Source organism: Aulonocara stuartgranti (genome assembly GCF_965226115.1).
Source record: "Aulonocara stuartgranti genome assembly, chromosome: 17".
Taxonomy (NCBI): Eukaryota; Metazoa; Chordata; class Actinopteri; order Cichliformes; family Cichlidae; genus Aulonocara; species Aulonocara stuartgranti.
Window position 1 is genome coordinate 13,686,586 of NC_138953.1, and position 27,620 is coordinate 13,714,205.

Here is a 27,620-nt window from a genome sequence, read left to right on the forward strand (position 1 = left end):
TCAGGACATGATTGGCAGAGGCTGTGTCGATGCTCTCCCGGACCACTTTTGCTATATTCAGTGTGTGTTTGTGAGCAGTGTTATCACAGTGATCTAAAGTGGAGGTCCTTTTTCTAACTTTAGCCGGTTCTCTGGGACAAGCAGCTCTGCGCTGCCTTTTGACCTGTTCTCTGTTTGCCTTGGTCGGGCACAGGAATTTGCTTCAACCTCTCATGCCCACTGCCAGCCTGCCTGGCACCACCACATTTATTTTTGTTCTTTACAAATTGAACCTTTGCTTTATCCTTATTGACACATTCCAAGACTGAAGGGAGCCCAACTGCATTCAAAAAACAGGAGCACAAAAAAAAATAGTGTTCCTGAAATTAAGATGAAGACAAGTCAGAGAAGTGGGGAAAAAGACACAACTGAGGCAGCAGCTTAAAATGTGTTGCATTTTTATTTAAAAAAAAAAAAAGACATTAAATATTCAAAATCATCTCCTTTCTCAGAGAAAAATAATAGCTGTGTGATTTCTAGTTAGCTATGATAAAAAAAAAATCATTGCATGATAAACTTGAATACATTTACCCGTGAACAGAGAAGAGTCTTACCAGCAAGAAGAAAACAAAAGCAAGAAAGGAAAAGATAAAAGGTGACATTACACAAGTGTGACCCTGGCTCTGCTAACAGACTGGGGCAGGATGGCTGGGTGTGCATGGAGAGAACTGACTTACTGAGAGGTGAGAGGTTCACTGGCCTTAAGAAGCAGTGAACTACGATGAGGATGTATCTGAATGTCTGACTGATGTAGATGTGCACAGAGCTATCCAAAGAGCAACAGAAGGAAAAGGTTGATTTAAAAAAAGAAGAAAACATTCATTAGTGATTATATTCCCCAAAGTACACTGAATCATAGACTTTTGCTGTGCAATTGGTGAGTCACTGGTGTTCATAAGAAGTTTGGATCAGCTTATAGTTCTTTCTTATATAAATAAGGTTTTTTTATTTTTACGTACTGTACATGATGTCTAGTCAGACACAAAGCTGGCCAGGAAATACTAATACTAATAATAATAATAATAATAATAATATATAAAAAGACACACAAATATTAGGGAGGGAATAGCTTAAACATATTTTTATGTGTGTCCTCCCCCTTAACATCAAGTCTTTGAATAGATTGGATATAGCACCAACAGGCTGGTTCTAAGATGTTGCTGTCTGTTAGAGGAAGTTTACAGCCGATGTTTTTTATGCTACCAAGCTACTGGGCAAGCATTCTTTGTCGGCGCTCTCTCCACTTTTCAAGTCTTTACACAGGACGCAGGAGAGCATCAGGGCAGGAAGCTCCTCGAGGAGGACCACACCTCCTCCCTCGGACCCCCTACCACTTGTGTGAATGCATATTTGGTGCCGTGTTCACCTTGTGGAGATTTGTTGGCGTACGATCATACAAGCAAGTTTTTTCAAAGAAACAACAACAACAACAACAACAACCAAAAGAAAAGAGAAAAGAAATAGTTGCATTGAATGGAAAACTTCTAAAGGGGCTGATCTCTAAGTTTGCTGTCAGAAGTCCTGGTGTAGTTTTGTTTCTTTCTTTCTTACATTTTTTTCCTCCTCCTCCATAGGTTAGTATTGTTTTTTGTTGTTGTTGTTTTTCAAACTGTATCACACTCTTTCATCTGACATTACCTAGGAAAGGAATGCAGATGCTGATAGGTCCAATTGTCTTTAACTGCATGCATTGACAAGTAGCAGTGCAGCTAAAGTGCTTTAAGTGCTTGTGCTTGAAGCATGAGGGGCAGCTGGCACCTGTGGCAATGCAAGCCAGTCATACCGGGCTCACCCCGATTAAAAAAAAAAAACCTACACCAGGTTGCATCACTGACAAGAGAGGAGTACTGGAGGTGGGCAGGGTGCTGGAGAGAGGAAATTAGGCACACGGATTGGACACACCTTCCAACAGTAGGGGTGAAGACAAGAAGGGTTGGATGGGCTAAGTGAGAAGATGTATGACAGAGGGGCTGAAGGCCAAAGGGGGACATGGATGAAGACAAGAACAGCAGGGGCACCAAAAAGAAAGACGAGAAGTTAAACTAGCCAAAGTGATCCCTAAAATTGCAGAGCAGCATGCAAGTGCTTAATACTCCTCTGAAAACATGTCTTTCAGATATCAAACGTGAACCTGTTAGCATGACAGGACACTCTGAAGAGCTTGTGACTTGCTATTGCTGCAGGGACTGGCAGCTGCAGTTACCAAAAAAATATGCAAAATTCCACTAACCATTCCTGCTGTTGCTACATAAGCCATCTTTCCACTGCTCATTCCCATTGTCATTTTCACTTTGGTTGGCTTTTCACATCAACAAAAGAGTTGACCAACCTTCATAAAGTATCATTTTCTTTCTTTTTATGCCAATTTAGTGGATGTGTTTTCAGAAGCTGGTGAAATTCAATTCAATTCAATTCAATTCAATTCAATAGTTGCAAAACACAACAACAGTCACATCAGGCACTTTATACTCCAAGGTAAAAACCCAACAATAATAAAGGGAAAACCCCCAAAATCAGATGACCCCATATGAGCAAGCACTTGGCAAAAGTGGAAAGGAAAACTCCCTTTTAACAGGAAGAAACCTTGAGCAGAACCAAGCTCGGGAAGGAGCAGCCATCTGCCATGAACACTTGGGGGTGATGGGAGGGAGACAAGACAAAATATATACTGAGTCAGAAAATCTTCCCTCTTACATATTCTGTGATCACTTGACATTAACAGAACAAAAACTGTATTCCAGGAGCTTTATTGCATTGTCTCCTTGGCCAAGCAGCATCTGTAGATATAACGTAATAATAACGTAGCTTTAGCATCCAATAGAACTATAAGTTTACACTCTTAAAATGTGTCCCGAAGAACTGGACTTTCCTTCAAAAGCAGTTTAAGAAGTTTACAGTGCCATGAAAACTTTTTTTCCCTGATTTTTTTTGTTATTTTGCATTTTAATCACACTTAACAAATTTTAATGTTAGACAGAGATAGCCCTGGTTTTCGAACATGAATGGTCTGTTTAAGGTCACGCCAAAGCATCTTAATCAGACTAGACCTCGACTAGTTCACTCCTAGTCCACTGTTTTCTTGAGCCATGCAGAGGTGGACTTGCTGGGGTGCCCTGAATGTATTGTATTGCTGCATTACCTTACGTGCCCTTCGGGCACATGGCACAAACTGATGGTCGGAAATTCTCATTCAGGATTTTCTAGAAGAGCAGAAATCCCATTACTTTTTTTTAGTATGAATGGCCAAAACAGGAGGTTTTTATCAATATGAAAAGCCGTCAAACTTATGAAAATACAGTTAAAAATCCAAAACTTCTGTTTGTGCTTGTTTATGGTGAGCAGCAGATCAAACAAGATAAGAATTCTAAATAGCTTCAACGCACATTTTCATTAAGACACTTAGACACTGAGCCACGGCTCTGTGCTACATGCACACATTTCCGCATCTCTGCCATTAAAAGAAACTTTATATATAGGTTATTTTATGTAATATTCAATACTGAACTGCAATTTTTGTCTTTTTTAGAAAAGCAATTTTTTATTCACTGTTTTCCTAAACGCCTTGTTTTTATAGATTTACTATGAGGGAGAATACGCATCAGGTTTAAGGCCTGGAAAAGTTTGAAAACTTTTGTTTTCCACAATGAAAAAAAAAATTAGGATCACCTTAGCCAGCTCCTAATTTTATAAATTCTGCACTCGGGTTTGCGTCTCCAATATCATTGAAATGCACCCAGATGCAGCTAAGTTTGAACAGCTTTTCCCCTTGCTAAACAAAAACATTATTTGAAAACTGCATTTTGTCTTTCCTTTGGCTATCTGTGTCCAATATTAGAATTCATTTGATGACCTGAAACAATTGGGTATGGCAAATATACAAAAAAAGGGAGAAGAGAAGGAGAAAATACTGTTTCATGGCACTGTATCAGGATCTTTGTGTATACTGTTTTAGTTATAGCTGCTCTCCTCATCAAAGATGCAAGCCTCAAAATTGTCAAGCACGATACTCATAAGGTAGCTTTTCAGTGAAGTATTGCTTTATGCTACTGAAGAAGAGGAAGAGCTGAATCTGAAGAAGAGGTAATGAAAGGCTAGTTTTTAAGGCACTGTGGCTGCATGGACTGCCTCCAATCCCTTTGCCCTGCAGGTTAGTAACAAGGAACTAGAAACAGCAAGGCTGCCCCCCGAGCTGCACTAAAAAGTTGAAGCCCTACCATCTAATATTTTATAATCCTTCACTTAATAATGGACCCTGAGCCAGAGTGCTATGTTTTTTCTGCATTGTTTAATGGAGCAGGGCCTGGGGATGGGCAGTCAGACATCTCTAAACTGAGTTTAGTGACATGCAGTATTTACACAAACAAACACACAAACTCACACGCCACTTGCATGCAGACATGGAGCTGTGCATGCATGTTACACAGCCACACACACACGCAGTTACTAACTGGCAGATGGGCACACAAACACAAACAAACAAACAAACAATGGCGTTGGTTTTTTAAGAGGTGGGGGTGCAGGTCACAGTCACAAACAACTCCTCTTTAAAGTGAGTGGAAAAATCCCTCCTTCCTCTCTCTAAAAGAATAGTGCAGTTGACGGGTCCCCCTCCCCTCCCCAGCTTTCAGCTTAAACCTTTATTTTAAAAAAAGGACAGAGGTGGTTCCCCCTAGCACAGGACAGATAGCTGTGATGGACAGAAGGCTGTGCGCTATCCTTTACCCCTCCCCCTCACCTTCCCCTAGTCCCCCCTTCCCTCCCTCCAACAGAAGCAGGACCTGAAATCAGAGGTCCAGAGTTCCTTCAGATGTTTACATAAAACTAAATGCAAGAGCACAGTGGGATCTCGTTCTTTCTCGCCCCCCTCACCCCCTCGCCCATCCCTCCCCCATATTACACCGTCTTCCCCTTTCCATCCACTTTTTGTTCCTCCATCCTCTCATTTGCTCTCCAGGTTGTAGCACTGCTTCTCGCCCCACTGCCTGCCATCGTAGCCGGGGAGAGGCTGCCCATATTTGTCCACGCACCAGCAGTAGCCCCGCCTCCTGCCTTTGGACGGACGGCACTGTAAAAAAAACACGAGGAAGAGAAGACAAAGAAGTTTAGTCTGCCACTTGTTCGATTTCACAGAACCAAAGGTACACCAACCGGTGTCATAAGCAAGATCATCGCTCATCGAGCTTTGACATCCACCTCTAGTTTGGGTGGGGTTAAAAAGGTAGCAGAGGACTTATCCCTCTGAGACACACTGGGAAAACAGATTAGCGTTTCCACGGAGAGGAATTAATGCCTTGACACAGCTTTAACAACACCACCTTCAATGTGCATGCTTGTATTATAATAACACCCCATCCCTCTGTTGGTTTTCAGATCTCAGATGCTTGTCAGCAGGCCAAGTCATGCCTCAGCAGAACTCTCATTAGACAAACCCGTCGATCACGGAGTGGAATGCCCTGCTACCTGAGTTTTTATGTGAGTAAAACATCAGCGATACACAACACACACAATGCAGGGGTTTGCTTTGTGTAAGACAGTAATAAATGCATCATGATTAGAGCAGGAGAGCTTTTGCAGCAGCATTATGTGTGGGCAGCATGCTGTTGAGTTTGCCCAATTTAGGTGCTGTGGAGGAGTTTACTTTGTGCTACCGGCCACTGGGGGTAAATGATGAAAAAGCAGATTATTTCTGATAGAGAGGCGCTTGGAATGAGGAATGCTCTGAGTGAGTGAGAGTGTAGAGTGTGAAGGTAAACATGGGGTTGCTAAAATATTTGCCAAGGCCAGTTGGAGGGCTGCAAACCAGTGCTGCTATTCTGGGAAGCTGGCAGGCACTCAAAATCATCTGGAGTTAATTATGGCCTGCCCCAGTGCACGGGGCGCATGTGAGTATAAACACACGTTAGCAAATACGCAGCAGCACACAAACAAGAATTGTATGTGCTGCACACATACCCCCACCCCCCCACCTGCTCCCACACATGTACGCAGTAATATCAGATGTCCCACAGGAGGTTCGGCTTTGTAGAGTGGCAACTTTATGAGGTGCATTTTGGGGGTACACATGGAACAGCACAATCAGTTAAACCAGGTTCAGGTCTCAAATTGTCCCACTCCTCTTAGCTCCCATCATCTCCCACCGTGGGAGTGGTGAGAGAGAGGTAAGAAGTCCAGCCACGACCGAGATACGCCTGTCTGCCTCGATGGCAACCGTCGGTAAGTACCGGCAGTCTAGGTGTGTGATCAGAAAGTATGTACTTGTCATGGATCGCTGTGTGGCAAGCAGGAGGAGGACCCAAATGCAAAACTCACAGACACGGGGATGAACTCGAGAAACACAGCTTTAATGCTGGCACGGCAGAACACAGGAAATACAAAACTAAACTGGGGAAAAGTAAACTAACACTCGCAGGTAGACACAGGAAGATCCACACAACAGGGAGGGAGGGAGAACGCGACGCCGAACAGAGGAGACGCAGACAGAAATACACAGAGGGTTAACGAGGAAAGTGGGAACACACGGGGAACACAGCTGACACAGATAACCATAACGAGACAGGGCGGGGTGAACATAACACTGACGGGAGACGGGCAGAGTCAAACAGGAAGTACAGAGGTTCAGACAGGAGGAGAGAGAGCACGGGGAAAAAAGACATAACGGGCTGGGGAAACATGGAATAAAACATAAGGAGAGACGAGGGCTCATAAATACACAGGGGGTAAAAGCCACGAAGGGAAAACACTTAGGGAACAACACAACAGGGCAACTCAGGAAACATGGCCTAAATAGGGAACAAAATACAAACATACAAGAAAACTAAGAACACTGGGCCAACATGGCCCAGGACCATGACAGTACTGTAAAGAGCACATATGTTTTTCTTTGCACACCAACACTTTCTATGTCTTTTCTGCATGAGTTCAAACACTGTTTCACTCAGCCTTTCATACTTAATTTTAATTTTTAACTTTTATTACATTATGCACACCAATCACCCACAGCTCTGTTAGGTCTAAATTATCATTGATGATGACCTGAGAACCTGAATCTCTAATCTCTAAGCCCAACTTTTCTTAAAAAAAAGAAAAAAAAAGACTAAACTAAATGAATGCAGTACCCCATTTAGGGAAAGTGTCAGATTGCATTTTAGTAAAATGATTAATGTGATGGCCCGAGCAGTGAAGGAAGTCAGACACAGGTTAAAGTGTTTTAACTTGCCAGTGTATCAGTCAGGGATGTAAAAAACAACAAATTAAAAGCTGAAAATCTGCACTTCAATCTCAAACTGAGTGCTATACTTAGATTTCTAACATCTATCAGTAAACATTGTAAACAAAACTGCAATGTTCCTTGGCACAGGGAGACAGATGGAGTGTGATCAGGTGTCCTTTTTCCAGTGTAATCAAGATTCATGTACAGCCTGAGTGCATGATCAAAGGCAGCTTTATAGAGACAGCAATCTATTAAAATACCTCACTAACAACTAGTGGAGTCTGGAGATAGGTACACGACCACATGTGCCCCTAACATCATCCAGGCATTCTTGTCTGTGAACTCAGTATTTTGGTTGTTATCGTCTTCCTACTCCTGTCCCCTTGGAAAGATGGAAAGGAGAGGAAAAATGTGCATGTGTGCTTATCCCTGTTGCTTGGCTACCTTTTAATTTCTATTCCAGCCTCTGCAGTCCTTTCTTTAGTGCTTCACTCCAAACACACGCATAAGTACAAAACATCCACTAAGCAGTGAATGTCACTACAGATGATGCTGCGCACAGAGCCAATGCTGACCGGTTGAAAAGCTGGAAAGGGAACAACAGCTAAGTTCACCAAGAAGGGAGAACAAAAGTTAACAAAAAGTAGCACAAAAAGAGCAGACAGCAGCTGCAGTGGATGGTTTTCATTGTTTGTTTTTTTTCACCTGATTTCTCTTACTCTCTCTTACTCTCCATGGATGTACTCTCTCTGCTGAATATGTCCATCCCTTCATGACACAGTGTATCTATCTTATGCTGGCTTAGTGCAGCATAACAGCCATGGCACAAAGCTCAGATCATTTCAAACTGGTTTCTTAACATAACGATGAGTTTGCTTTACTCAAACAGCCTCCACAGTCACCCGATCACATGCAGAGTCCAAACCCTGCGCCAGCCTAAATCCCATGCCCTATATTCTGAGCCTCATAGCCCCAAAACTAGCCCTGCCTGGTCCACATGGTTGTCACTAAAAAAAGCAACAAAAAACAAAGCATATTTCATCTACCTTGCAAAGCCATAATGCTACCTTTATGAGGTGTGCATGCATGTGCGTTGTGTGCATGAATGCAAGCTCTTGTAATGCTGATCTTAATAGCTAACAGCAAGGCTGCTGGGCTTCACGCACATTAAAAAGAGCCTGGTCTGACCACTGGATAAACACCAGCTCATAAAATGCAATGTGTTTGTGTGTGTGTGTATGGGCGCATGTATATGTATTTATGTAATCAAGCGGGCATCTGTATGTGCTTGCAAGTGCATTTGGGAGTAGCTGCAGGATATTGCTTTTTCTTTAAAAAAGTGTCTAAGTGAAGAGAACTCCAGAATAATTTGTTTGTTTTAGAATATTGGCAACACACAAACTTTAAAATAGAGTCTTAAATATTGCTTCACAAGTTTACAAAGTGGTAGACTGGAAGAAGGGAGATCAATATAAGTAATGACTCGATGTGGTCAAACCATAGAGGGAGAAGAGGGTAAATTTAAAACAGTGTATTTGGACGATTATCTCTAAGAGAAAGATTTCTACATATACACTGCTTAACAAATTTATTAGACCACCACCCAATGTAAGGTTTATTAACATTATTAAAAATTACATATTTAATTTTTGATGTTTCTCTAATGGCTCATCCCCCAGTTTGCACAAGCTCTTTAAAGATGATTAAAAAGTATTTACTAATAAAATATAACTATTGCTGTTTCATGTAATAATAATTTCCAAATGTACTGTTTTACAGTTCAAATTCAATTCAAATGCCAAATTGCTGTTTACTTGCAGCAGAAAATTCATTTTAATGGTAGTCAAGTTTGGGTTTAATTTAATAACTAATTTAACTCAGCTCAGTGATTAAAGTCATGTCTAATTTCAAACACGTTTTTGACATGTATAATTTATAACATCAATAATTTGTTAAGCACTCTATCTGTTAACCATAAACATAACCACCTACTAGCCAATATTTGCACATTAAAGCTTCATTTATTTCTACTTGTGTTAAAGCTACATCGATCTATTTAATATTATTATGATAAACATTGATTATCTTTTAGATACAACAGTGTTACATATAGTGTAATATAGTTAGTGTGACAGAGTCAGCTACATTAACCCTCTGAGATCCAAGTCATCATAGCTGATAATCCTTATCAAGACCCTACTCTGTTTTAGCGAAAAGCAAAAAGGGATATTTTGGGAAAAAAATGTGTAGGTGAATAACATGGATCATTCTGTGTTCTCCTGGTAACCCTTAAGTCTAACTACTTATGTGAATGTTAATTTGACACATACGTACTATGAATCTTAACCCTTTAAGACCTACCATAGAACCAAGTCCGCCAGAGCTTATATTATATTTTTACATGCTGTGGAGCCATTTTTGGGAGCATTTCAAGTTGCTATACATCAATACAACCATTATAGCCCAAACTTTAATAATATGTCTGCATTAGGTGCATAATAATTACATAAATTGCAAAAAAGTGCAATAAACTACAAAAAAATTGAAAATCGTTTTTGTTTTTTTAACATATATTTCTAGTTAGAGAAATTTAAGAGGCTCATCCCTCAAAACTGTAAATACAAAAAAGTTGCACAAACTAGTTTCCCACCACAGGAAATTTATTTTGAGTGTCTTCATAGTTTTACTTTTGAAATACACCAATTTTTATACACTGCAGGAAAAACGAAAATAAATATTATAGTGCAAATTTGCAAAATAACAGCATATGCATCAAAATAAACTATTTCCAGCAGTGCAATATGAGTCCTAAGCATCCCAGAAACGACACAGAAAGTCATAAACTCAAACATAACTTTTTAAAACACAAGTATAGGCTAATAAGGCCCCGATCGTAAAAAAACTACATTTCCGCAAAATGACGTCACTTCCGGTTTCGGGCAGGTCATGCGGTCATGTGATAGTTAGCGCTGATGGACGTAGGAAGTGTTACAAACAGCTGATCGGATCGGCGAAGCGTGTTTCTGGAATATCATGTTTTTGTTGCTGCAAGTGATTTTTATGCAGTTTTTGCAAAGCTATATGTGGAAGGAAACTGTGACCTAGGACAAGCTGATGGCATAAGATGTAAGTACAACTCCTCCGGTTTCATATGCAAAAAAAATTATTGCGCTAGCTTATGTGGTTGCAGAGCTACCGGGATTTAAAAATAGTTACGCAAAATGGAGCGTGTCCGCTCCGATCGGCTGTAAAGGGTTAAAATGCCAATGGCACACCCCAATAAGAGCAGGCTCTCGCAGTACAAGATGCTAACCTGATCAAGTGTCTATGGATGCGCTGCTCCACAGTCTGCATCCAGTAACACACAGAATCCTAAAGGAAACACTGCCAACATTCCAGTGACAACCAGGACACCCCCAGAGGTTCTGCCAGCATGTCCTGTCAGAACAGAGCTGAGACATAATATTAGGCAAGTGATTTTAATGTTGCAGCTAATGGATGTATACCTCCCAAAAAACATTCATACATGTTTGTTGGCACATGTAATTGAGTTCAATTAAAGCAAAAATAATAATCGCCATTATTTTTGGTCAGTAACTTTGGAAATATTATAATTTATTGAAAAACAGATATACTTTTTCATGTTAAAAAAATTATATTTACATTACTGTTAATGGTAGAGCACTGTGCATTTACGTTCCCTATCACGAACGACAAGACAGGCATATCTGAGAGCCTAAACAGAGAGCTACTTCAGCAACCCCAACAATGCAAAATATGCAAGAAAGATCTTCCTGCTAAAAGTGGAAGAAACAAACTTGTTTCACCACTTGAGGCAAAAACACATAGCATGGAAAGATAAATAAAAAAATAAATAAATGGCTCAAACCCAGCACTGCCGGAGCGCTTGCTATCTGCATTCCATATGAGAGGAAGAATAAATCGTTTATGGATTACTGATGGAGTTAATGGTGCTGCTTTAAGTAGTTGCTTAAGGCAGGGCTTTAAGCAACTACTTAAAAAGGTGGACCCAAGATACAGCCATATTTTGAATTAGTGTGTGTCAGCATGTCTGGACTGTTTTGTATGTGTCTTCTGTGCCTTTAAGAGTCTCTCCAGGTCCTCCTGATTGGTTGAGCTGTTTTGGGCTGGCTTTGGTCTGGCGGCTGCTGATTGGCCCCTATTATCAACTGGCTGCTTCAAAAAGCCCGTCTCCAGCAGTTGTTCCCCTGGCAGCAACTGGCAGCAGCAGATCTGTCTTCAGCCTCCAAACTTGCAGTGCTTGATCTTGTGTGTATTTTGACAACAACTAGGTTTTTTATATAGTATTGTAAATAGTCGTGTCCATCTGTAAATAGCACTAAAGCAGAAGAGGTGAACTGTCTATATAATTTTGGACGCTTTGTCTTGTTTATGAAGCTAGGGAGTTCGAGGTAGCACTTGTCTTTTGTTTGGTTTTGTTTCATGTAGGGTTGAGGTAGCACTTTTCGGGAATAGCTTGTTTGGTTTGTTATTTTGGCCTTTGTTCACCCTGGAGTTTATCCTTTCAGTTTTGGTGTTATTGGTATAGCAATAAACCTCACCTTTAATGATAAAATGGCTATTGGGTCTGGCTTATGGGACGGGGTGGGGACACCCTTTTGAACCCCTTTGTTGCGCTTCTGTACTCCTAGACCGGGACATAACACAATACTGTAGGTAGAAAATAATGTTCACTTTCAGCTTTTTTGTGTGACAAGGTTGGGGAAGAGTTTCAAAGTTTTACTTGTGTGTAACCTATACTTTTACTTAAAATTTCAGAGAAAAACACCACCTATGCTGCTGTTGTGCTTACATATTGACTTACGCTGTATCACTACTGTTACACTACAGGATGCTGCTGCTGACACCTTGTGGCAACTGATTCAGACTTTGATTTAGGTGATTTAGGTCTGTCACTTTGTTTTGTTTGCGCTATTAAATATTGGTTCTCACGAGCCGCAATCACCAATAAAAGATTAGGTATTTACTTTTAGCATCAGAAATATCATCATCACACATTTCCTTTACTTTGCCACCAAACTGAATACATTTCAAACATTTATCTGAAATATGAAAATAAATGGAAATTCCTCTGACAAGAATATGAATAACACCTTTCAGGACTTTACAGAGTTGCCTAATTTGCAGCATGAAAAAGGGATTTTTTTATTTATTGAAAATGTTAATATGCTCAAGTAAAACTACTGAGAAGTACAGTTTGGTTATCGGCATCTAAATTTAGGTACTGTGTTGGCATCAATAATAAAAATATTCCCCTGCTCTGCGTATTATGCATGAGACACTGGAAAAAGGGGCTTATATTTCAAAGTGAAGAAGAAAGAGAGATGGATTATAAATCTAGGGAGGGAAGAGAACTAGAGAGAGACAGGGTGAAAATAGCTGTCTGGATCCCCAAAGGTTGGCCAGTTATTATAAAGCCATTGTGGTTGGTGTGTACATTTCCACAGATCCTTCTGAGTCACGCTCAATAAGTCAACCCTTATGGGCCTGGCAGTGTCAGGACCTAGTGAATGAGGACGCAGAAGGGTACACAGGCACCTGGCTCAAATCCTTAACCCACAGCCTCCTCCTCCTGCTCCTCTTCCTCTTGACACACACTCAAAACTCTAAAAGAGTACACACAGAGACACACACTGTCGTTCCATTCACAACCCTCTGCAGGGTGATTCCTGTCCAAACAAGGAAGGAAAAGCCAGGTGGGTGGAAGGGCAGGATGGACGGAATGATGGAGCGGGCAAGCAGAACAAAAGATGTGTGGATGACCGTAGGCACGGCACAATGGGGGTAATGATGGGTGGTGAAATGATGAATTAAAGAGAGAGTGAGATTTTGAGGGATGTAATGAGTGGTCAGTGTTGGGAATGCCTGGCCTGAATGGGGATACTGAGCCAATTCATATAACTCCAGCTAAAAATAGGTTCCTCCTTGCAGTTTTTTGCTAATGGCACGTACCTTTCTTATATGAAAATAACACAACTATAGGGTTGATACGTGAGCATGGGTATGCCAAAGAGGTAAGATGGAAGCCTAACCTTAACCCTGACCCCACCCTTAAACCAGTCACCTGTGACTGGGTGAATGTTAAGAGGTCAAGGCTACTGCTTCCACTCTCCTCACTGGCTACATTGCTGCACCATTTTGCATTTAAATAGAAAAGTACAGCAACAGAGGTTGAATGAAGCTTGAATGATTAACACAACTTGAAGTGTTTCCGACACATAGATTTTTTATTGGAGGAATAAATTAATTATGACTTATTTCAGCATTTATTTCATTTTCATTCTATTGCTCTTATTTTTGAAAGTTCAGGTGCTGTTAACCCCCTATCTCTAGTCCTTCCCCTAACACTAGTCTGACTAGTGCTGTGATGGACCTCAGTGTCATTTAGCTAAAATCCAGACACTTAAACCCCATAGCTGCAGAATGCAACTGGGACAGTGATTCTTCTTCTGCTCTAGAAAAATGGAATTAGCTATACAGCGACTCTTACTAGAATCTGTCTCGGATAGTGAAACAGTCCATGTGCCACGCAAGCAAACTCACCAGGGCTGCAGTAGAGCCACGACTAACCTTGCTACCTACAGTTCATTATAGTGGAGTTGGAGTCATTCCAGGATGGGAGGAACTGACTTGAGAGGGAGTATATGCACTTATATGGACAGTCCATAGGAGCTAAATAGTCTAATACTTTTTCTTTTTCCAAAATATGATTAAATAAAAATAGTGCCGGGGAACCACTTTGAAAGTGTTGTTTTCCAAATTACCACTAACTTGACAGTGGAACAAGCTGAACCATAGCAAACCTAACCAATGGTGTAAAATAATGTTAAACTGTTGAGACAAAAGTAGTTCAATGTACATTATTCAGTTGGTAACTGAGTCAGCTTTGGGTTTACATACATGTCTGTGAGTCAGAACCCTGCCTTCTAGAGACTTGAGTCCAGGTGGGGGTATTGCACGCAGCAGAATAACTCATTCAGCTCAAATAGCATGCGACAACTTGTCTGAACATTTGTTTATCTATAATGACATTGCTGTATGAGCTCTGAGCCACACTCACCCTTTTGCACATGTTCCACAAGTTGCCTATGGATTCATGACAATTCAAACCCTAACCCTAACTATAACCTAACTTATTTTATTTAAGAAAATGTTCTTCTCAAGTCTTGGCTAACAGTGAAAAAAGAAAATAACTATTCAAACTGATCCTAAAAACTGTTTACATTTTTTTTTTTTTCAAAAACCATATATTTCTCAAAAATATAGGGTTGGGGTTAAAGTTAGGGTCGTCACTGGGTTACCTGTTTAAAACTCCAGCAACACTTGCAGGATACATAACAACCTTTTTGTTTGACTCGTGCAACAATGTTTGACCAAACGCATGTGTCTTTAGGGTCAGCTTTGACAGCTTCACAATTTGTTGTCTTGGAAGTAAGTTATGGTGTGCCAGAAGCGTCTACTTTGTTTTGACAAATGCATTAAGCCATATTCATAGCCACGCATTGTTTTCATAAATGTCTTCATTTACATACTCCTATAGCTATGCAGGGAGAAGGATGATGGAATGGAATGAAAACTGCATTCAGTCCTCTAAAAATCTAACAGCAGACCGCAATGAGGGTGGACACATTACAAATCCTATTTTATTATAAATGTCTCTGGAAGAGAAAAGGGATGGCAAACATCCACTTTCTGTCACTTATCCATGGCAGGCACTTAGGCTCTGAGGCATTCCCAAACCAGCCCAGAGGCACTCTCTCTCTAGTGTATCCTGGTTTAGTCCTGAGATCAGCCCACACATTGATATGCCCAAAACACCTAACTAAGCAGGCAACCAGCAGGCATCCTATTCAGATGCCTAGACCAGCTCTTCCAATGTGGAAGGATCCCTTCTGAATCACAAAGCTCCTCAACCTGCCTCTATTGTAGAGTCGGAACAAGAAACTTATTTCCTGCCCTGACTGGAAATGAGCTCCTCGCACACAGCTCTTGATCATAGACACCACACCATCCTTCCATCATAAAGGATGGCAGGGTACCCATGAACATGACCCTGAGATATGAACTCCTCCATTGGGGGCAAGTATGAATGCCGCCATTTCCCCATTGAGAGCCATAGCCTCAGACTTGGAGGTGCTAATTCTCACCAAAGCCGCTTCACGCTTTGTTGCAAACCACCCCACTGCCACTGTGACCTGGAGGTTACTGTTTGATGACAGAACCACATCGTCTGCAAAAAGCAGAGAGTAGATCCTGAGGCCACGTCTACAGTAGCCTGGATGAATTTGAAAACGGTGTTTTTGTCTGCACTATCATTTTCAGTCGCTTTCACAGAGTTGTGCGTCCACATTGAAAAGGTCGAAAACACTTACACGCCAGTACTGCGCATGCGTGAAACGCAAGACGATTCGACCTTTTTTTTAAATGGACTGACAATGAGGTGGAGTTGTTGCTGTGAGTAACACAAAAGTGCAAAGTTGCAAAAGCGAGTGAGAATTAAAGAATTTGAAAAAAACCTATCTGGAGCATGTACAGACTGATATCAATCTTTAATAGATTGAGAGCAAACAAAACAACTGCTGTTTAATGCCTCCACTATCTTAGTTTAATTGGTCACACGACTGCATCACATGACTAAAATGTGTCATCGTTTTCAAAAAGGCTCCAGGTTCACTGTCCACACTGTTCGCTGTCCACGCTGTGTCCACACTGTGATGCCAAAGTATCCGCTTTGGAGGGCGTTTTCAAAACGCCGCCTCAGTGTGGACGGAAGGCCAAAACAAAGAGAAAAAGATGTGTTTTCAAATGAAAACGTATTAGTGTGGACATGGCCTGAGACCACCACCATTTCTTGACCGCACTTTGACTGAACCAACAAATTCTATCCAAAAAAAAAAAAAAAAAAAAATGCAAATAGAAATAGTGGCAAAGGGCAAAGTCCAGCTTCAGCCCACTACAAAAAAAGTTATCACATTTTAACAATGACCCCTGCTGATGCAATACAGCTTATGGATGCCTATGGATGGCCACCACAGTACCATGACAGGATCTTCACCTGGGTATGCCATCATAGTGGGAAGGATCTGGACAGGAAAAGAGCCTTCATTACAGTAGACAAGTCATATTTTTTAAACTTCCAGTCTTTTTATGGCCCACAATTTTAGTTTTAGTTTTAGAAGTTAATTAACTACCAGCAAGCTCCGGGAAAATGCTGTTAAATTACTAGTTTTATTACATGCCGTTCTCTACTCCCCAACTCTAATTAAAACCTTTCACAGTCAATGGCTCAACAACAAACATGCCAGCATAATCCCAGAAAGATACATTCTGCAACAACTGAGCAAATTACACGGAGAGTTCAGCAGAAATATAAGCTATATAAGCTATCAAGTGGTTATTTAATTGATTTTTTTTTGTCTTTGGCCATTAAAAATGTCACTGTTAGAATTAACTGTTACTGAAATGAGTCAAATCCATGCCCGCCCACATGCAGTGACTTTGAAAAAATCTTTAAGGCCCATTTCCTGATTTCAATGAGAAAAGCAGTTACACTTAGCACATAAAACGGTTTGAGCTCCTGCCTTTCAAAAAAAAAGTCCCTAAGCTGAATACAGGACTTTCTGGTTTCCCTGAAACTACCAGGAAGAGGTCTTGTATTATCAACTGTCGGACGTGATAGTACTTTAAGCAAAAGTTGTGGAAAAAAAAACTCTTGTCATAAAAAAACTGCAACTGAAATTCAACATCTATTAAATCGCTTTTGTCTGCTGTTGTACTTAAAAAAAAATCAAATGACAATTATATGTGGCCTTTAAGGGCTTTTCATCTTAAGCTGCAGATACGGACATGCAGCATGCACTATTCAGATTTAGATAAACACACAGTTATTTACTGGAACTTCAGAAACATAGACACAATTGGAATAGTATAACTTCTGTTCTCCTTTTTCACTTCTGTGAATCTGTGTGTGAAAATGTTATTTAATCCATCATCAGCGTCTTCCTGACAAGCACTTCAAAAGTGCTGTAACGCAATTAAGGATGCAAAACGCTGACTTAAAGTTCTTAATTTTAGTTCCCCCTGAGCCATCATCGCTAAAAGTTAAATAAAAAGCTACATTTCTACAGCATTTCATATTTGAGGGGATATACTCATACAGAGGTACAGAACCTGCATATTAGGTATAAAGTTATGCTACTTTTTTCTCTGTTTAGTCCTTCCCCCCAACCTCATCCCTCCCACCTCCTTTCCCTGCTCCCTTCTTTTCAAAGTATTGTCACCCTAGACGGTTCACACGGTCTCCTCTTCACCATGTTTCCGGTCATAAATCTCTACAACACACCGTGAAGGCACATCCCCTGAGACGGATTTAACACAACACTCCGCACCCCACTGGTGCTCTGAGAAAAGGGCGACAGGAGCTGGCACACTGCCACACACACATTTGCAAACACTCCAACCAGAACTGACACTTTCCCGGTAGATATTTTGTTGAAGGAATCCAGGAAATGAGCAAGGTAGAGGCTGACTTTAATGAAAGTAGCAATGAAACTACTGTGGAGAGACCGTGGGGAAAGAGTGAGGTAAGAATTTAGAAGACAATTCTTTCTTTTTTTTTTCTGTGTGTGTGTTATGGCTTGAGTTGGACTCTGACTCATGGTGCTTGTAGGGGGTTTTCGGTGACTCATGCTTTTCTCAGAATGGGCTTGTGGAATCCCTCCGATAAGACTCCCCACCCCAGGAAATTGGATAGTGGTATTTGTCACATTGTGTGTCTCACTAATGGCCCACAAGCCCTCCTCTTCATCCACCACCTTCCGCCGTCTTATCCCTTTTTCCCTCAGGTCACAGCACATGTCACCCACCTACAGTGCTCTGCCAAATGTCAGCTTCTTTGCTCCCCCCTGCCATCTTTCAAATGAGTAGCCTATGGGTGGCCCCAGTCTGCACTACGAACGTGAAAAACTAAACCAGTGACAGCCTGTTTGTTTTTTTACCTCGCCAACAGCACCCCACACCTACTCTCCCACACCAAACTACTGCCATCAAACAAGCGCCATACATATACTCCCCTGCTGCCACATCTACCATGCCACACACACTCCTGGACCACATTCTTACATCCCTACCCCCCATACTCTCCCACACCACACACCCACAAACACACCTGACCGACTTCATTTCCTGTGAGGCATGAGTCAGACGGCTGGAGTGCATTTACTGGAGTAATACATGGTTATTAGCCATTCTGATAATATAGTGTTGATGTGGCTGTCAAGGCAACCTGGGCTGCAAAAAAGGGGGATTGTGTAAGTGTGGGTGGTTGGGATGAGTCTTTGAGGATTCTTTGGAAGTGTTCAGGCATGCGGTGGGTCTATTTGTATGTCCGCAGGTGTGTGTGTGTGTGTGTGTTTGAGGGACAGAGACGAGGTATAAAGAAACAACAGAGATAAAACAGCAGGGAGAACCAGTCACCTGCTTTTTCTTGTAGAAACCCTTTCTGTCACAGTTGGGTATGCGGAAGCCTCTCGGGTTAAGCACGTTGCTGATTTTAAGGCTGTTAAGGATGCTCTCCATCTCCCGCCGACATGGCCCCTAGCAACATAGCAAACAAAAGCATTAATATTAGGCCGCCATCCTTACACATTCACAAACAGGAAGAACACCGGGCACAGCCATGCAAGTTCAAAAGTTTGTGGTGAACATCAAAGCCTATAAAAGGTACCGTGTTGAACCTTTAATGTTTTATCCTACTAATCGGCTCCAAAGCTAAACGTATCATATCAATTCTGATGTAATCCATTATTCTTATACTTATTCTTATAATATGTTTAACATGCCATTGAGCTTCTGGATTTTTCCTGCAGTTTTAAATAAAGTTCTGTAAGTTTGAGCAACCTATGCTGAGCCCGTGTCGAAGTGCAGAAACAAACACACTGTAAGGTCCAGGTTGAAGAGGTTAAATCCCAAAATGAGATAGTCACTTTGTGAAAAAGTGGTACCTTCTGTTACAAAATGTTTGTAATCAAAACTACTGGTGTTTAAACAATAGTAGATAACATAAAAGTACCCTGTGGATTTTTGGACCACAAATTGCACCGTATAGCTCCGCTATAATGAGAGATTTGCCATATTGTTTGTATTTTGTTTCTTTCCTGCACATGAAAGAAGCTACACATTCATACCACCTACCATGGCTTGACAGTATGCATTTATGCGATCATAGTTGGGCCACAGTGGAATGTTGACCTACTTTATCTATGAGACAAACTGGCTAATGCACAGTTTGCTTCTTTATAGATTATAGATCTTTATAGAGAGCTTTCTTTTGTTAATTCAACACTAAATAGTGTCAGAACTTGGTATAGTTTGTTGAAACCTGGGTTGCAAATATTCCTCAACAACGTGCAAACACATATCATCATTTACATTTCACTGCTTCAAATGGTGCCGCAGCATCGTGGCATATCAGCAAGCATAATACATGTCTTGATTGCAGCTATTGATTTGAACTCTCTTCTATTTTCACTGCTAATGGCATTTCTTCAGAATAACTTATCCAGACTTAATGTTGTTAAAAAATATAATAAAGTTGGTGAGTTAATTAGCTAGCAAAAAAGTTCTGTTGTTTGAAACACGGTGAAGAGTTCTGCTCTGCATTTCCCTCTCATTTTCTGGAATATTATATAAAGAGTTTTAAGCCTTGAACCAAGCTGATTAGCTATAGGCTAAATCATAATCATAAAAAGACTTCTTCTGGAAAAAAATAATAATAAAAGAAATGGAGGGAGGGGCAACGCCACAAGACTGTACATATTTACTTTTAATGGTAAAGAAAATAATGTATTGCAAATCCCTGATTCCACAGTGATCGACTTCCAACCTTTTTCTCAAATGTAATGTCTCAAAAATATTTGTTATCAGTGCCATATAATAATAGCTTTGCATACATATTGTAGTTTGTATTGTACGTGTGTATAAAAGTGACCTGAAGTTTGCCAGTTTAAATATTTGTGGTTGCAATCGCCTTCACAAATCAGAAACATCTCTGTTTCAGTTTACAATTATAGTTATTTTCCATGACATCATGAATAAAATGCTTTTGTATTAAATCAAGGTGGATATCATGCTGAATTTCTACATTGTGTCATAATGTAATAGCTCACAGTAAGTCTGCTTTTATGGTTACAGAATTATGGTTCATAATGAAAATCTCTGTGGAGAATATAAATGGGATTTTTATTACGGACTGTTACACTCTATGACTAGGCTGCTTTCCCAGAATATATAATTTTTATGATGCACAGTTTTAATAAAAAGTACTTATAAATAATGCAGCTGACCAACTACTGTTACTTTTGAGTTCAAAAATCAATATTAGTCTTAATGTACAATAATTATTGCAGTGAAAAGAGCTAGGACAGATGAAAAGCTAGCTAAAAACCTAGCAAGCTAACAACCTCCTAACAACTCTCAGTTGCAGACTTTTCAAGTAGCAACTTACTTTCATTTCTGTAATTGGTTGTTTTTGTTTTGGTTGCAGTTGTTTTCCCCCATAGTGCTACAAAATGGCTAAAGAGCTCATTTTAATTGGCTAGCAAAAAATAAATAAATTCTGCTAAGACTGTGACACTAGTCTTTCGTCTCATCTTGGGATTTGTGCCATTACTGGGATGGGCAGTGTGCAAGGCAGTGTTGTTAGAAAGCAGGTGTGCAGTAGTCCTTTTGGTAAACACTTTTTATTTGACAGCAAATAAAAATGGCCATAAGCATTTGGATTGCTGATTCAGCAATCCACATGATGCAAAAAAGTGACACAAAATAACAAATTTTTCAGATCTGAACTGCTCGTGTAATGTATATCCACAATGAAAGTGTTGTGTTTGGGGAAAATTCGTCTGAGGAAAAATAGTGTTACTTTACTATTTACTATTACTGTACAGATGCACATTATGAGCTATGGTCAAAATTGTTACAGTGGCCTCATTACTCAAATCTGTTTAATCAGATTCAAAACATCTGAAATATCAAACTTGGTTAGAAAAAATAAATGCCGCAAATTTGTCCAGCAAAATTACGAGGTCATAATTTAAACTACTATTAACGCATGATATAGTCAGACAGATTTTACACGTCTGGTGTGTAAAGGCCTAAATACTGAGGCCTAGGTTTGAAGCTTCCCTGAGGGCATTTACTGTGTCTTCTCCCTGGTCCTTCTCCCAGCATTCCTGTCTTCTGTCCACTAGCTTATTAAAGTCAGGCTAAAATGCCCCCAAAACAATACATACAAAGAAAGGCATGGGCATTTTATATATTTAGTGAGATTCCAGGTATTTTTTTTTCCAAAACAGCAATAATCTCATAGTTTTAACAGAAATCTCATTGCCTGGTGTGACTTACATACTCATTCTCCCTCTTGCTCTCCACAGAGAAGTTGTGCACATCCGTATTGGCGCCTCCTGATAATGATTCCACCTTGTAGCTCTGGGTCTTCCTGTTCTCACCCCTCTGAATTAATATGTTGTGCAAAGGAGGCCTGGTGTCCATCGAGCCCCTACTATGTCCATCCTTCACAGTTCCCACGCCAGGCAGCACTGGAATTGTCTGGGTGACATTGACAGAGTCTTCGACCTGATTTCCAGCATTTTCTACATGGAAAGTGCAAAGAAAAGTTCTCAATTTAACAATTTTATGGTTTCATACATATAAATTGGTGCTTAATAAAGACAAATAGTGACATTTAATGGTTGATTCTCTGTCTTGATTCTTGTAAAAATTTTACAACCCTCAAGTCAGTTTAAAAACTTGTCATATCTGGATTAAATTAAGAAAAGACACCAGAGATTGTTAGGTGTTAAGTTGTCTAAATGTAAAGAAGAAGCTTTTGGAAATCTGAGTCAGCCTAGTCCTCTCTCCCCAACCGGTCATGGCAGATCGTTGCCCCTCCCTGAGCCTGATTCTGTCGGAGGTTTCTTCCTGTTAAAAGGGAGTTTTTCCTTCCTACTGTCGCCAAAGTGCTTGCTCATATGGGGTCATATGATTGTAGGTTTTTTTTCTGTACATACAATAATCTGTATGTATTGTTGTAGGGTTAACCTTACAATATAAAGCGCCTTGACGTGACTGTAGTTGTGATTTGGCGCTGTATAAATGAAACTGAATTGAAAGTGTATTTAGGTTTGTTTGATATGGACGTAAAATTGCCATTTCTTTTTTTCATTAATATTTAATGGAAACATCTTCCTATTATCTCTTTTCTAAAGCACAAGTGGAGCTTAAGCTGCAACCTCAGAATCAAAAGCCAACATGTCATCGCTGTTCTGTTTTGTATAGAAATTGCCATATTACAAAATGACTGCAAAATGCTCGCTTGTGCTCATTCAATCCAGCAGGAAATTCTTGACTGTGCATGAGGACCCTGTTAAAAGCAGACAAAATAAAGTTAGCTCATTGCCTTGTGGGATGTTTGGAGCCAGAATTGAAGCCAAGTAATAAACAGAAACATGACAATTTCATATCCACAAATTTCCACAGTATGCAGGCCAAGAGATAGAGTCACAAGGAGGAACTGAGCGTAAACAAGACCTTTTAAGGACCTTTAGAAGAAACGGTTGTATATATGTTTATGTGTGCATATATAAGGTGGGGAGAAGGCTGGGACAGGTATATTAATAGCCAGTGGTGTTGGCAAAGATTCCTGTCAAATCGTTAAACACAGCAAAGCAGGGACCATCTGTCTGAGAAGAAGAGGGGGGCTTCAGATGTTCCTCACTGAAATAGGAGAGGACCAAACTACCACCCATGTGCCACCCGGTCGACCACACCACCGCAAGGCCACAGTGGAAGGAGCTTACTGATCTCAGAGACGACGTCCTGGAGAGGCAGAGGGATGATGGGAACACACATGCAACGACTCACACACACACACACACACATACACACCCAAACACAGTTTAAAACTGTTAACTCAAAGCAGATTTTGTGTTTAAGAGCTGTGGTGAGGGCGGCGGACGGGCATGTAGGGGTGTAGCTCGTGTGGGCAGGCAGGCTAGCAGCCCACCCTTTCTCTGTGACCACCTGATCAGTTAGTGATGCGGTGGAGCTCCACAGTCTCCCAGGCTCACGAGAACTGAGAACAACAACTTGGATGTCAACAACAGCGTGTGCTGCAATAGAGCAGAATCTGAAAGTGCCTTTCAACCTGAGGCACCCTCCACATGTTTTGCCCCAAACTTTTCAATAACAGCCATATATGTCCACAAGCAGGGACAAAAGAATTATGCCCTGTTTTAGATTTCTGCAAGCATTCCTTTTTATTGTCAATATAAACTTTTTTATAACCCTTCTAGGAAGTCTGGGGTGTTTTAGATTGACACATTACGCAATTTGTTTGTATAATAGCACAGGGGTAAACAGCACAAACTGCGGTGAGGAGGAGAGCTTGTTAATGTCTGGGAGGAGATCCTGTGCTGAATCTGGGGACATGGCTGTGGAAACCGCTGAGCTGCATCAACACACTCTGACCAACAGGGGCACTTGGGGTCATTTTCTTCCTCTCCGCCTCCTTTTCTGGATCTCTTCTCCAGTTGTGCAGATGGAGAAGGAAACAGATCAATACCCATGTCAATACTGTTACTGGTAGTTCTTATTTTAGGTGGATCTGGAAGCTGGAAAGTAAGTGAAAGAATGAGAACTTTGTATTTGTGTGTGTGTGTGTGTGTGTGTGTGTGTGTGTGTGTGTGTGTGTGTGTGTGTGTGTGTGTTTATGTTTGTATGACACTGTCACTGCTGAGTGCTTGTACACCACGCATTAGTGTGGCCAAACCAAACAACCAGGAAAAAGAAAACACACACATGGGCTCTTGGGTGCCTGACGTCAGTTGTGTGCCCAGACGCACAACCATGTGTATTCACATGTAGGTGACATGTGTGCCATTTGACTAGTGTGAGCAGCAGCCATACATTTAAATAAAAGACCAGGCATAGGATGGCTCTCAGTGTGACAGTTAAGAAATCTAGCATTGGTATTCAATGCTAATTGGCTGTGATTGTGTGTTTGAATACTTGCGTTGGGAATTTCATCCCTGTTTTGTCAGACAGAGGTATCAAACATAAGGCCCGGAGGCCAATTCGGCCCTTTGGATACCTTTGGAGAATGTGAAGGACATACATTTTGGACTTTTAACTGTATTTTCACAAGTTTTACAGCTTTTCCTATTTATGAAGACCTTTGTCACATCCAGTTATACTAAATCAAAATAGTTAAGTTATACATATCTGTATTTTACACATTTACTACTTACAGTTTGACCCCATAGTTATGACAGATATTTTCCATTTACTACAGAGGCATGTAGAAAAAATGAGTGAGGGGAATTTCACTGGTCCAGCCCACATAAGATCAAAGTGGGCTGTATTGGCCCTAGATATAAAATGACATTGACAGCTGTGATCTAGGCTGTCTGCACCAGGGAAGCACATACTGTGCACATCCATGCTGTGTCCAAGAATCCATTAGCTTTAACATAAGGGCTTCACAGCAGATAGGGACATGGTCTGCACTGGGCCTCAGCTAAATACTATAAACCATAAACTTACAGAATATAAATGGCAAATTCTGGTTTGGGGGACTCTGTGTGTGCATATGCTACTGTGTGCATTATGAAGAAAGGGAAGGAGCAGTAGTGTCCTCTTCTTAAAACTATTTTCAAGTGTAACATGTCAATCATAAAACTCCTCGTGTTCTGTTTCGTATTTACGGACGATGTTCCAAAGGGACTTGTAGGAAAGCAGTATTAGCTGACGTGGGACCCTCCAACTTAGAAAGTCACGACTCCTGTTATGAAGTCAAACTTTTAGGAGTCTAGTGGGATTTGTTTAACGCAGGCCAGCGCACAATTGTGCAATGTAACCCCCCACCCCCAAACACAGACACACACGTATTGTTGTGATTTGCCAAAAAGCCCGGAAAATACGTTTTTGCATCTTTCTTTGTGCTTTTTAATCACAAGCAGCTCTGTCACAGCATCTTTAGCCCAGCCACTATAAATGCCTCACATTTAACCCAGGAGGGAACTGTTGGACTTGGTCAGCGAAGAACAGCACCCTAATGGGCAGGGCGCCTGTCAAAGTCAATGCATAATAGCATTCAGGGGCGCACACAAACATACCCACACAAACACGCACACACGGGCAACAAGGTGTCAGAGAATCATTAAAAAAAGAAAAGAAAAGACTTCCCACCTTCTTTTTGCGGTGGCATGAGAACGCTGTTCAGTTTTTTGGGACTCGAACACACTCCCCGTCCCTCCAGGAGAGCCTGCAGGGGTCTGCTCTCCCCGGGCTGGTGCCGACAGGTCAAGCCGGAGCCGCAGCGCCCCGTGTACACTCCACACGGTTGTCCCTCTCCGAGGGCGCACGTCATGCAGCAGCCGCAGCCGGGCTCCTTCACCCGCTCCACACAGTCTTTCGGCAGCGGCTTGCACTGCAGGAGCGCGCCGGCGTCGCAAGGCTCACATCGAACCACGGGGCCCACAGTGCCGGCGAGCCGGGCGAATGCAGCCAGCGCGGCAACCAGACAAAGCACACAGACATCGGGCATTCTACCGATTAAGCTGGTCACAAAGGGACAGTATGTGAGTTGTCACGTAGGCTTAAGGGGACTCTCTGTGACACAGCGAGCTGGCTAGCCTTCTCCATCTGTATTTTCTTTTACGCGAAGTTCTCGTTTTTATACAGACAGAAAAAAACAGCCAACAGGTCACACCCTCCTCCGTATGAATAATGTAAATGGAGAGCCCCGATATGAGGGACCGCTATATCCAGTCTCGGGTGGAGGTGAGTGGGGGGCAGCCGCTGAAAACATTCAACTCTTTGAATCCTTTAACGTATTTTACTAAGTTCTGTTCATCTAGTGCGCTTCCAGCTCCAAATCTGCTCCGTCCATCTGGTTCCCCTGTAAAAGGAAAAGCCAAGTTATGTCAGCAGGTTGAAGCTGTTGGCTTTTTTATATACTGTTTACTAGTATAAATCACTTTCATTTTCATTTTGCAGATAAGATGACAAACTACACCAAGGACAGTTCTCATGTGGTGACTGCTCCCAAAACTCCGGGTTTGGGAATTTGAGGGTTCTGCTCCACTGGTCCGATCTCCTGCTGGCATTAATCCTATGTGAGTGAGTGCCACTGGTGTTACCCCAAGCTCCCCCACCACACCCACATGCAATACTGATAAAACATTCCTCTGGGTAGGTGTAGGTGGCCTCATACTATAACAATAATTTCTTTGCATATAGTGTTTGTATAAGTGTGACTGCATGCTGGACTGTGGGTGCAGCCAAAGAGGTATTGTTTAACTGCTCTGGTCTGCTAAAGCTGCAGAGATTGGATGCACATGCCAGCTACCAAGCACGTGCAGACCAGACTGCATACCTGACCCTTTTTCGCTCGGTATCCAGACCCCCTTGTGCCTTTCCTCCTGGATGCCTCCACCCTGTCATTGACCCCACAGGACTTCCAATTATTAAAAAGAAAATGTTGTGATTGTGCAGGCTCAGCATCTGCCCCCCTCTACGTTCAGCATATCCTTCTGTTATGCAATAACAAACGCAAGAGGGGGGCACACGCTGAGAAAATAATGTAATAAGTATAGTCCGTTGTGTGATTTCCACCACAGAAGCAGAAAAAGTGTTGAGGCTCCATTATGAAAAACAAGCACTAGGTAAGGAAACACTCCCAGAATAGCGAGAAAACGTCTCCAGCTGAGATTAGTTTTCTCATTACTTGACATGTTTTTTTCTCTTTTTGCATTTTTCAGCTTTTTTTGCATCTGAAATATTTAGATTCTGATCTGTGGCTTGTTTATTGTCTGCCCATCTGTCCAGGGTTGGGTTTAACTAAACGTACAGTTTAGACTAATTCAGCAGAAAGACACTTTTGGAAAACTGTGTCCACTTAGTATGAATACAGAAAACTTCTGGTTTGTGTCTATAAGGGGTGACCGGGTTCATTGTGATGCGTTGTTATTGTTTGGCTGGCTAAACCAGCCCTCATATAAAACATGTAAACAGACTTGATATGCTGTTCTCCAGTTTTATGACAATTTGCTTGATTAGATATTGCGAAACGAAAAACATATACAATGGCATGTGGCAAAGGTAAACAGACATTCACTGGATCCTCCTGATTTCAAGATTCAGGAGTCAGAACAGAGTATGTTGTAATTTGCCTCGGGACAGTTTGGGTATAATAAAATGATGAAATGAAATCAGATAACTGCTAGCAAAAACATGCACATCTCATTTCCTAAACCATATGTTCAACTTGTCT

At 41.3% G+C, this 27,620-nt stretch overlaps 1 protein-coding gene and 1 long non-coding RNA gene across 3 annotated transcripts in view; one reads left to right on the forward strand and one right to left on the reverse strand.

Annotated features, from left to right (window-relative positions):
• Positions 1 to 420: 420 nt before the first annotated feature.
• LOC309691879 (insulin-like growth factor-binding protein 3) lies at positions 421 to 26,000 on the reverse strand. Of its 2 annotated transcripts, none has more exons than XM_082509904.1 (4): positions 25,535 to 26,000; positions 21,696 to 21,939; positions 18,767 to 18,886; positions 421 to 5,104 (listed from the first exon to the last, which is right to left on the reverse strand). In XM_082509904.1, exons 1-4 carry the CDS (start codon positions 25,890 to 25,892, stop codon positions 4,933 to 4,935), a joined length of 894 nt encoding a protein of 297 aa, XP_082366030.1. In that variant the 5' UTR covers positions 25,893 to 26,000; the 3' UTR covers positions 421 to 4,932. The 2 variants fall into 2 exon arrangements, with proteins under 2 accessions (XP_082366030.1, XP_082366031.1); XM_082509905.1 differs by having other exon boundaries at positions 21,692 to 21,939; positions 25,535 to 25,993.
• Positions 26,001 to 26,026: 26 nt separating this feature from the next.
• Positions 26,027 to 27,620, forward strand: part of LOC309691891 — a 45,916-nt gene continuing 44,322 nt past the window's right edge. Inside the window, exons 1-2 of the long non-coding RNA XR_014272144.1 lie at positions 26,027 to 26,128; positions 26,345 to 26,463. This is a non-coding gene — a long non-coding RNA (uncharacterized lncRNA). The remainder of the gene's footprint in view (positions 26,129 to 26,344; positions 26,464 to 27,620) is intronic.

What these genes read in the sequence shown, in the direction of transcription:
- LOC309691879 (XM_082509904.1), bottom strand. Translation starts at nt 25,892, where the DNA reads ATGCCCGATGTCTGTGTGCTTTGTCTGGTTGCCGCGCTGGCTGCATTC. An exon ending in CATGCCACCGCAAAAAGAAG is followed by an intron (nt 21,940 to 25,534) that starts GTGGGAAGTCTT and finishes CTTTCCATGTAG; the next exon opens with AAAATGCTGGAAATCAGGTC. An exon ending in GAGAGCAAGAGGGAGAATGA is followed by an intron (nt 18,887 to 21,695) that starts GTATGTAAGTCA and finishes CTATGTTGCTAG; the next exon opens with GGGCCATGTCGGCGGGAGAT.